This window comes from Podarcis liolepis, assembly GCF_965112155.1.
Source record: "Podarcis liolepis genome assembly, chromosome: 15".
In the NCBI taxonomy this organism is placed as follows: Eukaryota; Metazoa; Chordata; class Lepidosauria; order Squamata; family Lacertidae; genus Podarcis; species Podarcis liolepis.
In genome coordinates, this window is record NC_139566.1 from 24,331,674 (window position 1) to 24,346,960 (window position 15,287).

The 15,287-nt window shown below is 40.8% G+C and overlaps 1 protein-coding gene across 40 annotated transcripts in view; it reads right to left on the reverse strand.

Annotated features, from left to right (window-relative positions):
- The window catches only part of MTMR3 (myotubularin related protein 3), a 56,334-nt gene that overhangs the window by 24,551 nt on the left and 16,496 nt on the right, over window positions 1-15,287 (reverse strand). For 21 of the 40 annotated variants that reach the window (XR_014519826.1, XM_083478465.1, XM_083478461.1 and 18 more), the window contains 5 exons: window positions 11,953-12,017; window positions 9,247-9,323; window positions 7,809-7,898; window positions 6,290-6,406; window positions 879-961 (listed from right to left, as the gene is read on the reverse strand). Coding sequence is in view for 39 of the 40 variants with exons in the window: in XM_083478465.1 (XP_083334591.1) it covers window positions 879-961; window positions 6,290-6,406; window positions 7,809-7,898; window positions 9,247-9,249 (293 nt within the window). In the remaining variant the exon portion in view is untranslated. Of the gene's footprint in view, window positions 1-878; window positions 962-4,288; window positions 4,322-6,289; window positions 6,407-7,808; window positions 7,899-9,246; window positions 9,324-11,952; window positions 12,018-15,287 lie in introns of all 40 variants that reach the window. The other 19 variants (XM_083478474.1, XM_083478469.1, XM_083478456.1 and 16 more) reach the window with 1 other exon arrangement.

The following is a 15,287-nucleotide window of genomic DNA, read 5'->3' on the forward strand; positions in this document are numbered from 1 at the left end:
AGCCACAGAATCCAATGAAAGTTTAGCTTCAAAGCAGGGAAGAAGAGAGAACACACTGGCATTTGGCTTCAAAAGCTGCACTGCATATATTTTACAAGTGAACTCTAGTACGCAAAAATGCAAAGTTAATATCATTACCTCAAGATCACCCATTTTTAATCTAGGGTTCTTTGCATAAACCTTCAGACCATAGCCAAAGCTATCTAAATACTTTTTTTTTAATTTGAAGAAAGGCCATCACCACCTCTGGCAGCAAGAAGCAAAATCATGCAAATGATAAATGAGAACAGGCCTTTTCTACAGTGGCTTCCCATCTGTGGCCTGCTCCCCTCCAGGGAGGCTCGCCTGGTGCCTTCATTAAGTGCCAGGCAAAATCATTTCTCTATAACTAAGCATTTGCCTGATTAAACATCCAATGACCTTTTTAAAGTTCATGATGGTGGGGTTATTGGTTTTTGTTTTTTATTACGTATTTTCTTATTTTGTGTTTTTATGTTGTGAATCGCCCTGCGATCTTTGGACGAGGTGTGGTACACAAATGTAATAAATAATAACAACAATAACAATAACGTGAAAATGAACACACAATGAAATAAGCTGTTACAGTTAATCTGAGGCACCCACAATTGATGGAGATGGATAATTTGTTATACTCCTGCAAATGCATGCCTTCAACTGAAAAGTTAAACTGCTACAGTGGATTGTCAATGTTCTATTGATACAATACAAGACAAGGGGGAAAACGTTGCCCAGTCATGAGACCAAGTAATAATTATTAAACAGGGCACTGATACCAATCTTTAGCAGGCCATGCTTCCTTGTAATAGTGTAACGTGTACAACCATCAGGATAATTTATATGTATATATACACACATACCTGATAACTTTGCAGTCCTTACAAGTCAAGTGAAGCTGAAATATATCCCGGCATTCAACACTCTCTATAAGCTGCAATGGAACCTGTGATTAAAAAGATTAAATGACATTGCTTAAAAAAGGCTGACACAGTTTCACAGCATTTAGTATAATGATTTATTAGACTATTGTCCCTCATTTTCTTCCCATATGAACAGGTACAGTTGAGTCATGGAAAAGGAACATGTGTAATTATGACACAGCATAAACAGACTCCTATTTTGTGGCATCTTAAAGGCGAACACATTTATTATAGCATTTAAGTTTTCATGGACTGGGTTACACTTCACCAGATGCAAGAAATGTTACACAAATGTAAGAGATATACACTTGCCTTCCTTAAAATGTGCTTTATGTTTATGGTACTTATAAAGCACATTTTAAGGCGATCACTCAAGTTCCATGTTTAAAGCAGCAACAATTCTACAGGAAAAGAGAACTACATTTCTCTCAAACATTAGAGACAGTTCTCCAGCATATATGGTTTGGTCATGCAATACTTCTTGTGCAGTGCACCTTTCTCATCTCCAAACCTAAGAAACAACCACACTCCTGTTTTACCTTCTTCTACTCCTGTTTTACCTTCATTCACTCCTTGGGGTGGGAGGGAGGGCAAATTCTCTATAGAGCAAATGTTGGGATAAGGGGAAACTCTGCCCTTCACAATTCTGATACTGGATTCTCCCGTGCCTCCACTTCAACAGTATCCCCAAATTCAGCACTGCTTCCTTTTAGAGTAAACACCAGCCTTTAACTCACAACTGATAAATAAAACCTATATCAATATGTAGAAATGGGTCAATCTGTCTTGATACGGCTTCTGCTGACAGAAACCGTACAGAAACTATGGTGTATTCTCAACTACACCCCACTAGCAATCACTATAATATATGGACCAACTCACCATAATTATGTCCATTATATGAGCTGTTAAGCAAGTTTATCACTTCTGTCTCTTGGCAGCCGTGAACTTCTGATTGGGCAGAAGGTGCACACCCGTTGAACAGGAGAAGGCCCATGTGCAATGGGGGCAGCCAGAGAGACCAAGCAACAGCATTGCCTCAAGGCCAGTGGAGGCTGGTCCATTAAGCCAAACAGGGCACTGGACCACCAATCTCACTCTACTTCAGCCAGCCCCCATCTGCTTTGCCTTCCTACTGGGGCTGGTTCCAGCTGGCTACTTCCTCCTCATTGGTTGAAGTTGGCACTGCAGAACCCAGCAGGGAAGAGGCAAAACTAAAATTTGCTGGCTCCACCTAATGTTGGTCTCCCTGACTTCCACCTTGGAAGCCCCCTATGGGCTCCAGTCACCATGGCTCCAGGGTCCCTGGAATGCATTATCTGTGCAAAGACAGAGCAGGGCAATGTTGCTGGGGGGCAGGCACCATAAACGGGCACCTTCTGTGCCAACTTTTAAACACCTGATGAAAATTCTTCTATTCTGCCAGGCATTATGGAGTACGTCCTCCATAATGGCCTACTGATGTTTGCTTTTAATTTCTTTCTGCTTTTGTTTTTAACTGCTTATGATTTTATTGTTTGGTTTTATGTTTTTATATTGTTGCAAACCACTGTGATACATTTTTATGTTACAGCAGTAAGCAAACAAACAAACAAATATTCCCACATCCTGAGCTGTTGGCTTGAGATGGAACTAGGCTGGCGTCAATACTGCTACAGGCATAAAGAGGGTGGCAATGGACAATAGACCAAGGTTTCATGCTAGGGGACCAAAAATAAAATAAAATAAAATAGTAAGAGGGGACTTGAAAATTTCTGCTCAGAAACCTTGTGACCAAACGAACCCAAGCTCTCCATCAAGTCAAAGACTTTCCTCACATCTTTGTCCTACTCTAGAACCTGGGCTGCTTCAAGAATTTGTGCTGTACATCAGCCTCTCCCTGTGTACCCTTCCTTGAACCTTTCCAAGATCACAGTTGCGGAGCTGAAACTTCCTTACCAAGATTATCATATTAAAACCTCCTCTTTATCACTTATTAGTTCAAATAGATGTTTCCTACTGCCCTCCTTATTTTTTCTCCCGCCCTGTTCCTTGCCTCCATCTGTTCCCTTTCTCTCTTTCGCTCTAAACAACCCTCCTTTATTAAATACAGCCTTCCACAGTATTCTCAATGAAAAGTGGAGCATTTGCTTCCGGGTGGGGGGGGGGACTATTGGAATATAACTTTCCTTCATCTCATATTGCCAAGCATTCTGCCTCACCTTGACCTGTGAATTCCATTTGCCTTTCTACCAGGCAAGTTCAGGAAGGAGAATGCCGACAGCTAGGAACTACCTCCAGGGTTAGAGGCTGCATGCAGTGAATACCAACTGCTGGAAACAATAGTGGGGAAAGGGGCTACAGCGCTCATGTCTTGTTTGTGTGGCCATGTGGTTGGCCACTGCAGAAAACAGGATGCTGGACTAGGTGGGCTTTTGATCTGATCCAGCGGCCAGATTCTTCTTGTGTTCAATAGTCATGCTTTAGAACACCACAAATCCGTGCAGTTAGTTCAGCCTCCAAAACACAAAATGCTTGGTCAGGCAGCAGTGCACTAATAAGGCAGAATCAGTAAAACAATGAACAAACCATTCTGCCTGTTTTCAGTGAGCATGCAAAGCTATCCAAACCCACCAGTGTCATTTTACAGTGGGAAATCTCTAGGCGTGTTTATTACCTTTAATTTAAAAAAAAAATGATTTCCAACAAATGTTAATATTCCTGCTATGTGTCTGAATTTGTTATGGATTGCAGATGAAGAGAGCTACATCTGGTGAAACTAAATTCTTGCCCACGAGTAGAGGGGCAAAAATCCTAAATATTAACTGAACCGAACAGGAAATAAGTTTCACTGTGTCATTAAACTTCCCTTGTTTGACCCTTTAAATTTTAGTGCACTGCACCTACTACAAACTTACAAGAAGTCCCAATTTAAATCTATGACATGTGAACCAAATTATAATTCTTTTGCTGCTGCTGCTGTTCCCATAGCTTTACCAAATGCCACAATTTAAACACTTTCCTTAAATGGAGCCAACCAAGAAATAAACCTGGGCATTCAGTTTTGATGTGCAAAGTGTGTAACACTGCTGAATTTGCAAACAATCCCATGGATGAATAAGTCAACACTTTTGAAAGCCACCATTCCATCAGCTTATTGCTTCGTTTACTGAGCCTTTTGTTTGCTTTTTGAAAAGGGGACATCAAGTTCCTATTGCTATGCGATCCATGAATTTATCCAGTCAGTCAAAATGCATCATGCATTACAGCCCCTGCCTGTGTTGCAAGGTGAGCACTGGCCACACAAGTTTATTCTTTTCCAAGCAAAGGTGCAGCAGTAAAATGTTACACAGCAACACCGTTTTACTTACTGAGAGCTCACAAGCGGCAAGTTTACAGACTCTCTATTGAATTGTAAACAAAGGACAAAATTAGAATGAAACCAAAAGGCAGGCTTTGGATATTCTCAGCTGAGTTTCCCTTTCTATTAGTCAGCTAACTTGCATACCAAACATGAATGCTGGGGGCCCAGGTTACTACTGTCAATGTCCAATATCAAGTGACTTCAGGAGCACTAATTTTTGCCTGGCCAAGAGGCACAGAAACAAAATTCAGGATGTCACATGGGGATAACTTCAACTAGTATTACAACATTAAGTGCCAGCAGTTTTGTCAGGACTCAATATTCCAATCAGTGTATTAAACTGCAGTGTAAATTTTAACCAGAATGATTATATTAATAAACATTTCCCTATGATCAGATAAACACACTAAAAGTATGGAAATTAATAGCATCTCAGAATACTTAGAATTACAGCAGTATTACTTGCCCGGTGAAACTGAAGCAGATACTAAACTAAACTACCATGTTATGCTCTAGAAGTCAGTAGCTTCTCAATGCAATGTATCAATTTTGTTTCCACTCATCTATTAGGATTAGCATACACACCTAGATTTCATTACAGAAGAGCAATATGTGTTTTAATTCTACTTCATCTCACCAACATGACTCGCATAATTCCACATGATTCGCAGCTGGTGATAAGCTACGAAGCAGAATGAACATTACTTGGGTTGTCAGGTGAGGACCACAGCTGCGACCAAGAAACTGTTTTTACTTGTTTTAACTTTTATACACACACACACACACACGCAACACAACACAACACAACACAAAAATTACACAGAAGAACTTCTAGTCCTAATCATTTATTTATTTTAAAAATGCAAAAACAAATTCAGACTGCCTATCCACTTTAGCGCACAGCAAGGGGGCACCAAGGAACTCTGTCCCATGGAATCTATTTTAAGCAGTAGAACAATAAATTCTCACTTGAATGAGGCTCTTTGTGTGCAGCACCAGAAGTCACTGCTGGTTTTTGTTTTTTGTTCTTAATTAGGGAACTGAGTGCCTAACAAGTTTTGAGCTAGGTGCTCTTCAACAGGGTCAGAAATTATATAGATTTCCCTGTCACCCCTAAGAAAGCCAGATATTTCTAACAGGTCACTGAGTGACATGGAGAAAGTTATTTCAACAACAGCGTGATTCATTGCATGTAACAGCTACTATACAAAGAGCACTGTTATGCTCCATGACAGCCTCTTCCAATTTCCAAACAACCTCGTGCATTTTACTTTACCAGGTCTCTGAGCTGAAGCACATGGACCACAACCCAAGGAATGCTGGGCACAGACAATGAGCCATGCTCTCTACAAGTGGGCCTATATACTCGCATCAGTGGAAAACTGAATACTACTATTCTACTACCTGTTGACATGTGGTCTCAGGGGCTGAGAAAACATTCGCATGGCACCACTAGTCTCAAAGGATCCTTGGCAGCAGCCATGTTATGCAAGCTCACAGCTCGGTTCCCCAAAACCAGAGCAGGAATCTCAATACATTGCTACCAAATGGATTGGAAAGTTTGCAAGGGCCAAAGACCTACTGCTGTTCAGCTGAGCTACAGCTGCCAAGAAGCAAATCCAAAAAGGTGTTCAATCAAGGATACTAATAAGGCAACCAAGAAGAATTAACGCAGCGGGGCTAGGACATGTGTGGGGAACCTTTGACCGTCCAGATGTTGTTGAGCTACAACTCCCAATATCCTAGGCAGTCAGCAGCATCTGGAGGGCCAAAGGTTCCCCACCCTGAACCAGGATGAGGAAAGAAGAACTGCAGGTTAGTTATCTAGAACAGCAGCAGGGAGATGGACATAATTCTTCATTCTGGATCCTTGTTGTTTCCTAACTTACATCTATGAGTTACATGATAAGAGCCCCAATATATAAGGAATGGGTGGCTGTGCATTTCCCAACCACATAACCAGCAAGATCTCTAGCCGTGAACAGCCAGGGCAGACGTGAAGACTTACATTCACAATTGATTCCTTAAATTTGATGTGAAGTCTATAGTTGGAAAGTGCAATGATGGCATCTTCAGCTCGACCTACGTATTCAGTGCTCTCCCCATGAAGTTCGGGGAACGGGACCTGTTGAAAGGGGGAGGGGGAGGGAAATAAGTTTTATGTAAACAAGTTGATGGTGGATTCTCAAGGAGTTCACTCACTCACACCTCAAATGCAAAGCATACGGATCTTGATGGAATATGACAAGGACGTGCATGTAGTTGTTAAAAGCCACCGAAAGCTTTGGGTAAACACCTGACAGAACAAGGGCTTTAAGCTGTGTCACAAAACATTAAGAGGGGCATATTTTGATGGAAGCGGTTGCAGCTGAATGTTCCCACAGTAAGTTGATTCTTGCTGAAACAACATTAATATGGCAGGCAGCCACAACCAAAGACCCCTTGGGCAGTGGCTGCCTTCCACTTTCATGTTGTTTCAGCAAGATGCCCATTGTGAAAGTGTAGAGAAGTCGTCTCCACCTTCCACACTGAACAGGGAGTCAAAGATGATCTAAAACACCAAAAGGAGATTCGCCCCAAATAATTAGCTCCAGCAGTAGAAGAAGGGACTGTTACAGAGCTGAAACATCACCTCAGTTCAATATCAAGTTGGATAGAAATACAGACGTACTTTGGTTTTCTAACAGCTTAGTTCATTGGAACTAAGCAACTTGGAATTCAAATGAAATCAACAACTTGGAATTCAAATGTCGCAAACCCAGAAGTAGGTGTTCAGTTTGCGAACGTTGCCTCAGAAACCGAACGTCTGGCGCAACTTCCGCAGTTTCCAATTGGCTGCAGGATGCTCCTGCAACCATTCGGAAGCTGCACCTTGGTTTCCGAACGTTTCGAAATTCAAACAGACTTCCGGAATGCATTATGTTCGAAAACCAAGGTACGACTATATAAGCAATGGACAGAAATAAAACCTGTGGAGCTACTTCAGAAAGCAGGATGTTTTTCCGTATTATAAACAATTGTAGAATTGACACAGAGGGAAGGAAAGTGTGACACAAAGAATTCCAAGGTTTTCATATATACTGTATAGCTGAGGAATTAATTCTAACAAGGTGAAGGGACGGAAAAGAAGGTCCCTTGAAAGTAAGTGATTAAGCCTAGTGAGGACATAAGAGCCCTGACAGCTCAGACTAAAAGCCTACTGAATCCAGCAGACTGCTTCTCACAATGGTCGGCTAGGTGCCTGTGGGAAGCCCACAAGCAGGACATGAGCACAGGAGCCCTCCCATCAGCAAATGGCATTCAGAGACATGCTGCAGACAGCACAGATGGGTTTGCAGGAAAACGTCCAATTAAGAAACGCACAGTTAAATAACTTTTGCAATCAAGCTCACAAGTGCAGCAACAGGGTTTGAATTAATAGTCCCATGAGTTAAGATAAATCAAGTGTCTGATCTTGGCTAGAAATAGCATCATCAGATCTGCCCATGTGTCATTGCTGCGAGGGCAAAGGAGAGTCGGGTGACTACCTGGAGATTCTCATCCTCACGGATCAGCTGCTTCCTGGGGAAGATCTGATTAGCTTGGATGCATTCAAGGCTGTGTTGAGTCTCTTCATCCTGAAAAAAAAACCAGATCATGCAGTTTATTTCAACAGTTATACACCCATACATACTAAATCTTTTCACTGACTGAGTTTTTGGGGGGATGGGGTGGGTCACGGGGAATCACTGCAATGCACCAATGAAATGCTTTGCTATTACAAGCCTCTAATTTTAAATTTGTCACCATCCTTTTATGCTTACACTACTGACCACTTTTTTGTCAGGAGCACACAAGACTTTAGCTTGCTGCCTTTTGGTGCCCACACAAATGTGGTGATCAGGGCAAAGGGATGTTTATAGTGCTGGCCTACTCTCCAGTTCCCCTTTCTCAACTGACTCAAATGACAGGAACTGAGCAGCACCTCCCTTTACCTGCTGCCTGCAGAGGTATCACTCAGGTCTGGAATGCCTTGAAATTTTAAATAAACAATAAACACTTTTTTAAAAAATAAAATTTATGCACCACTTGGTTGTAGAAAAAAACCTGAAAGCTACTTACAAAAAACATAAAACAATAACATTATCACAAGGAAAGTTTACAACAATGTTTTAAAACAAAAAGTTAAAACAACCATAGACTAAAACAAATAAAAACTCAAAAGAAACTTCCCTTTCTTCCCTCCCCTGCCTAATGGTACTGACTCACTGAGAAATCTCAGAACTACTTCAGAAAACTTGTGGTTCTTTAAAAAAAAATTTAAATAACTGACAACTGTAACTAATTGTAAACTCACTCGGAACAGTATCAAAACATATATTTTATACATCTTTTTCACTTCATGATAAACATATGAAAGTATGCAACTCTTTTTATTTTTTCCTTTATTTTAGATGCCATTTTGAGAAAGCAGATCAGCCTTGTATTTGACACCTGGACTGGTCAGATGCCCAGAAATGTAATCTAAGTGCATGAAACTCCAGATTAGTTTCAAAGTGATGACAAATTGAATTTATGCCCCATGAATATTAAATACAGAGTTAAATTATGGTGCACAAGGTGCCAAAAATTGTGTTTTAACTGTGCTGATGGATGTGATTTAGACACCTAAAACCCTGCAAGGGTGGGACATCAAAGCCACTTTCCTTCTCCAGGAAGAGAAAGAAAAAGTTAGTAAGTACTGTAAGTAACTTGAATCCCTAACTCTGGTGCTTTGTTGGAACCTGGCAGCTATTTATTATGTACTCAACAGGGCAGAAACGAGCCGTACCAATCCTTGCTCATTTCAAACAGCTCTGTCCTTTGAATGAAATATAATCCCCAAGTGTAGTACAGCCTACTGTATACATCCAAGGGTCACACCCCACTTTCTCATGCTTCAACCTGCCTTGTGCTGATTAAGCTTAACAGAATTTGTACGCTTACCATGACAGAGTCAGGTTAATAGGCAGAGCCTTGTCCCTGCTTTCAATTGTCTGTAGCGCTGTATATCATGTAACAATCTGAAAGACAAAATTAGAAAGTGAGTAAACAGGACAACACATTTACTATTAGTAAATAAGTCACCGATATTCACTTGGATTCTAAATAACTCAAGTACAGATGTAAGGAAACAGAGTTCAAACGACAAAATATAGGCAAAGGCATTTAATTAACTCCATTTGATTTTTTCAAAGCGTAACTGACTCACTCAAATTTGTTCTGAATTTTTGGTTGCTGGGTTTCTTTAAAAGACTGATTTGAATTTGCATTATAACAGATGTCCATGCTGCAAAGCAAACCATTTCTGAAGCTCTGAAGAGTCTGAAAAAATGGTATTGGAATCTGCCATTCAAAGAATAAAAGTAAAAACAAGTCCCGCAGGGTGCACTTAACTCCTGAGGCACATCAAAAGTAGCTCTTTGGATTCTGGCTGTTCTATTTATTAACCAAGCTCACCTGCCATGGTGATGAATTCACTTTTAACGTCACTGTTAACAGTGAACCTCAAGAAAAGTACAAAGTCACGCAGTTCTGTGAGCTGCCATTTAGCCTATTAACATAGAGCTCTGCAATATGTTTAACTACCTGGAATATCACTACGAAATACAGCCTTCCGAGAAGCCCTATAGCCCTTTAAAAGTTTTAACTTTATTTATGTAGAAGGCTGATATCCTAACTAGGCCTTCAAATGAATCAGGGCTGCTTACAATACTCTCCCTATTATGCCTAACTAAAAAGTTAGAAAGCCATTATAATACTGAGTTAGAAGAAAAGTCCTGGAAAGAAGTCTAATAATGAGTTTATTGTCTATTACAGGAAAATTTTGTGCCAGCTTTCTGTGCAACAAATTCAGAGCCTGGGTTAATGGCCATAATATGTTGGGGGGGGGGAGAGAAATACCATGGCTACTAAGAGGATGAGATTTCATATTTTTCATATTTCATTTTTTATAGCTTCTTTAATGGTTTGTTGACTTTAATAAACATTTGATTGATTGGTCTAACTAAACTGTATTAGGAAGAGAATTTAACTAAAAACACTGCTGTTTAACTTTTTAGCTCTTCCGTGATCAGAGCTGCCTAATAACTGGAGCTGCAAATATTTGTATTTTTTTATACAATGCAGCTTACAACAAGCAAGTTCTCAGTTTCACAATAAAAACTACAACACCAAGACAAAACACAAATACCGTAGAATACAATACAATAGCAAAAGGCAGAACCGATAAAGCAAACTGCTTCATCAAGGCAAAGCCTGCCCTTAAATATAAAAAAGTATTCAACAACTTTAACTTTAACAAGTGGTGTTTGTGTTTGTTTGTGTGTGTGTGTGTGTGTGTGTGTCACCCTGACTTCTAATGTGTTGAACAGTGAGTGGACTGAGAAGGCCCTCACTCTCATCCCAGTCAAACAATCCTTCCCCAAAGATGGGACATAGAGAAGGGTCTCCTCTATATCCAATGCAGTGGGCAAGGTGATATGGGAAAGGCAGTCTGATTAAATTCAGTAATAACTCATTTATGAAGCCTTTTGGCAGCTTTCTACTAGCATCTATTCGGCAACATGGCTTTCCTAAAAGGCACTCTGATTCTTACTGAGTAGCAAAGAACTTCTGAGCCTGTAAGTAAGTGCAAGGAAACAGGACTGCAGAGACTGGTATGGCTCAGATTTGCAGCTTGATTGCCTCTCCAACATAGCATGCAGACCATGCACTGCTGAAGCTATCTGTTGTGTGGAAGGTGGGGCTAACCCTGCCCACACCTGTGAAATTCCATTCACACTGAATGGTGCATCACACACACACACACACACGTATTCATGGCAGTTATGCTCGCAACTGAAATATTACCACAAGCAATGCTGTCATGTTCACCTAATGCCTATCCATTCTTCATGACATAATCCAAGACAATACAGAACAAAGTAAGATTAGAAGGGGGCAGAATCATAACAGCTTCACGTACAAAGCCTATGTCAGTCCTTCCTAACTGGAGACTGAATGGAGTAGAATCATAGAATCATAGAGTTGGAAGAGACCACAAGGGCCATCGAGTCCAACCCCCTGCCAAGCAGGAAACACCATCAGAGCACTCCTGACATATGGTTGTCAAGCCTCTGCTTAAAGACCTCCAAAGTAGGAGACTCCACCACACTCCTGGGCAGCAAATTCCACTGTCGAACAGCTCTTACTGTCAGGAAGGCTACAGGCTACAGGATGAAGCAGATAAGAGTGGAAAGCTTTTTGGTCCACATAGCTGGCTCAACTGAAAAGCGAAATGAATATCTCCATAACAAGGTTACCACCAGATGAATCAGAACAAGCTGCTACTCCCTATTTCTGCCTTCGTAATCATATGGAATACCTCCAATTGTGCACAGAAATATGCCACAAATGGGGGCACACCCTTCTGTCTTTTGCTAATCAACTGGCAGTAGTTCGCCAGGGTTTAAGGCTGGGTTCTTTCCCAGTCATACCTGGAGATGCCAAGGACTGAACTGCAGGCCTTGTACATGCAAAGCACATGCTCTAACACTGAGGTGTGGCCCTTCCCCATACATTCACATTCTGCAGATGTGGACTACCAGAAGGTTCAACACAGTAAGCTGAGATGCTTAAGCTTCATTTTTTGCTAACCATCTATTAACTTACCAGCTAGTACCAGAATATTCCTTCCAAAAATTCCAGGCGTTGGTTCAATGTTCTGTTACTTCAAACTGAAAGCAGAAAGAACGAAAGGCCATGCTGTAATCAAACTGAATTCATGGTTATTTGGTGTATGCCACCTCAGAAGCCTGCTTAACTAGCCACAGCAAAAATATAAATACTAGAAATGAACAGCCTTCATCCCAAAATAGCATTTAAGCAGTAAAGGTAAACTGTTATTTCTAACTCTCCAGTTCATCCATTCTTCTAATCTTAGCACTGCTTTCAAGATGTCCATGCCCTAAAATGTATTTTTCAGTAGCTTGTACCCGTTTGGAGCTCACTTTATCTCTAGGAAGCAAGAACAATTGCATAAAGGGATAATTAATAATTTTGGAAGTTGGGGGTAGCCGTGATCTCAGCTGAGCTTGAAATACAGAACGAAAGGTAGATTTCAAGTGCTTACTCAAAATCCAGTGATATCATTTTTTAAAAATTATTTTTACTGATTGTACTTATATGACCCCTTTCAGGGCAAAGTCCTCTCAAACCAGTTTGATAATTTGCTTCATTCATACACGCACACACCCCAGAATATTTTGGCATCATATTTACAGCAGAAACATTGTCCAGTACAATCCATTCCCAATCCCAACAACTTTCCTTTTATGTTTCCACCTGTGAGCCATCCTGCCACTAAAACGGTCCACTAAAACCTACTGTCTTAGCTAGTCTGAAACCTTTGTCTAATGATGGAAAGATTACAAACTTGTACAGCACTCCCTTTCAGGTAAGGTTAGATTGTCTTGACTTGACTGCTATTTAAAACCCTCTGAATCTGCACAACAGGCAGTAATTCAGGAGGTCACAGAGCTGTAACTAGGCACAATGGAGCAATGCCCGAGTGCACCTCCTTCTCCTTTCCAATATATCCATTTCATAAGGGTCGATGCAAAATCCTGAAAACATATTTTGCTGAAAACAAGGAAGGGAGAGACTAGACATGGTCTGGGTGGAGATAGTTGTGGTCATGGAGCAAAACTTTCATTTAAAAGGACAGACCAAGACATTCCCCAGAGCTGTTGCTTCTGCAGTCATTTCTTCACCCACACACTTGTTTCTAAGTTTCAACTTTTCTTCCCCACAAGAGGAGAAAACAAAAACAGAACTGGCAAAAACTCCATCAGGTGGAGAAAGGGGGGGAAAAGGAAACTGTCTGAACAGGCCATTAGGCTCACTTCCTGAGCACTGAAATGTCAGTGGCTTGTTCCACATGATGATGCCTGACACAATAAATATTACACAACACTTTGTATACAAAGGTATATAAAATGAACACCTGCACTAACAATTATTTGAAATCAGTTTTGCAGGATGTATATTTACAACCATGTACCCTGTGGATATTGGCAGTCAGACCCAGCTCAGTTTCCCCAATCCAGTTAATTTCTCAAAACACCTGCCTTTTAATTCTCACGCGAGAAACTAGTTTAAGCGCCACTTGCTTACAAATATGACAAACTGTTCAAGCTACTCTTCAAAAGCTGCAACCCTGTGCATGCTTCCTTGAGAGGAACCCTTGCCAGGCTAGATTCTCAGAAAATATACATAGCATTGCGCTCTATGTTTGTCACAAGCTCTTAAGTGGTATCTCAAGCAAACAGGGATGCATGTGATGATGACATGCTGAAAAACAGAACATTCTTAAGACAGCTTCCACTGATAACACAAGTCCTCCTAGTTTAGCCTTAAGTCGCCTTGCATCCCTGTGAGGGGAAAAGGCAGGATATAATTAAATATAATAAATATAATAATAAATAAATTAATAAATAAATAGATAATCAATCTCCCATGTCCCCTCAGTTGTCCTGATGGGCTTTTAAAATAGCCATGAACGTCTCAGTTATGATTCATGTACTAGGCCTTAGCTTAGTGGTAGAGCACATGCTTAGAATGTAGGTGAGGGATGGGAAGCCTATGTCCCCCACCCCACCCCGCAAGATGTTGCTGGGCTACAACTCCCATCAACTCTGATTTCTGGCTATGCAGGGATGATGTGAGTTAGAGCACAACATCATCTGGGGGGACCACCCTGATGCAGACGGTCCCAGATTTAACAAGTAAAGATTTCCAATAAAATAAAATTATTATACATACATACATACATACATACCCCGCCCATCTGGCTGGGTTTCCCCAGCCACTATGGATGGCTTCCAACAAAATATTAGACAATACTGGGGTACATGGACCAATAATCAGACTCAGTATTAAGAAAGCTACATGCAAATATTCCAGCTTTCAAACTTTCATTATCCCTTCTCTGCACAGTATTCACCGCCTTCCTTGTTTGAACTTCTATAAAGAATTTCTATTCCTCCTTACCCGTGGAGGATAAAATGCCATTGTGGCAGATTTGTCCTTTCCATCACTGCAGCCTGTGTGGCTTTCACTAAATACTTCCAGTGGGGTAGCAGGTTTTTTTTGAAGCATGAGTAAATTCCTACTTGGCAAACATTAAAGTCTGACATCACGCCCGAGAATGAGATGGCTCGTTTCCACTTTGTGGGTATAATGGAATAATTCTTACTGCACATTTCATTATCTTGCATTTCACACACAGGAGTTATTAAATGGCATTATAAGAATTTAGGTTTTATTTTTATAGTCTTCCTGAAATAAACAAAAGCTAGAACGCAACAGAACTGTATCAATTAGTCTGTACAGGCCATGAGCTAAGGAAAGTACTTGTGGGAAAACTTACTGCATGTCACTGAAAGCAAACTTTGCATTTTTAAAGAGGCATACTAAAAAGGGATTTTAAAAAGAAGTGCTAAGTGTGCCACAGGCCCAGGCCAAAGTATGAGTCAGTGCCACACAAAAACGGCCTGTTTCACATGCACCAGTCCTTTGAGAAGCAGCAGGTCTCAGGATTACACACTCCTCACTCTGACACAGCCTCAAGAAGGAAATTGGAAGCATTTGTTTCTAAACCAGGGTTATGTCCAACTAAAGGAAGTAGTTAATTTGAACCAGTGAGGGTGCTGAACAGATGAAGTTGCAGCACCAAATTCAAAAGGAAGAATCAGGATCACACTTCCTTTCCATCCACTGCTTGAATTCGGAACTCTTTTTGTTGCCATGCACAGCAGCAGAAAAAAACCACCAAATTCAAAAAGCATCAAATTCAAGCTAGAAAGGAAGGATCAAGAGGACTATTAAGAGTGTACTTCCAATTCTCCCTTTGCAATCACAGCCTGAATTCAAGCAATGGCTTACAGTTTGAATCACTTGATGGCATGTGATGTCAGGTGACATTTGTCTATGGAGGACTGGCCACT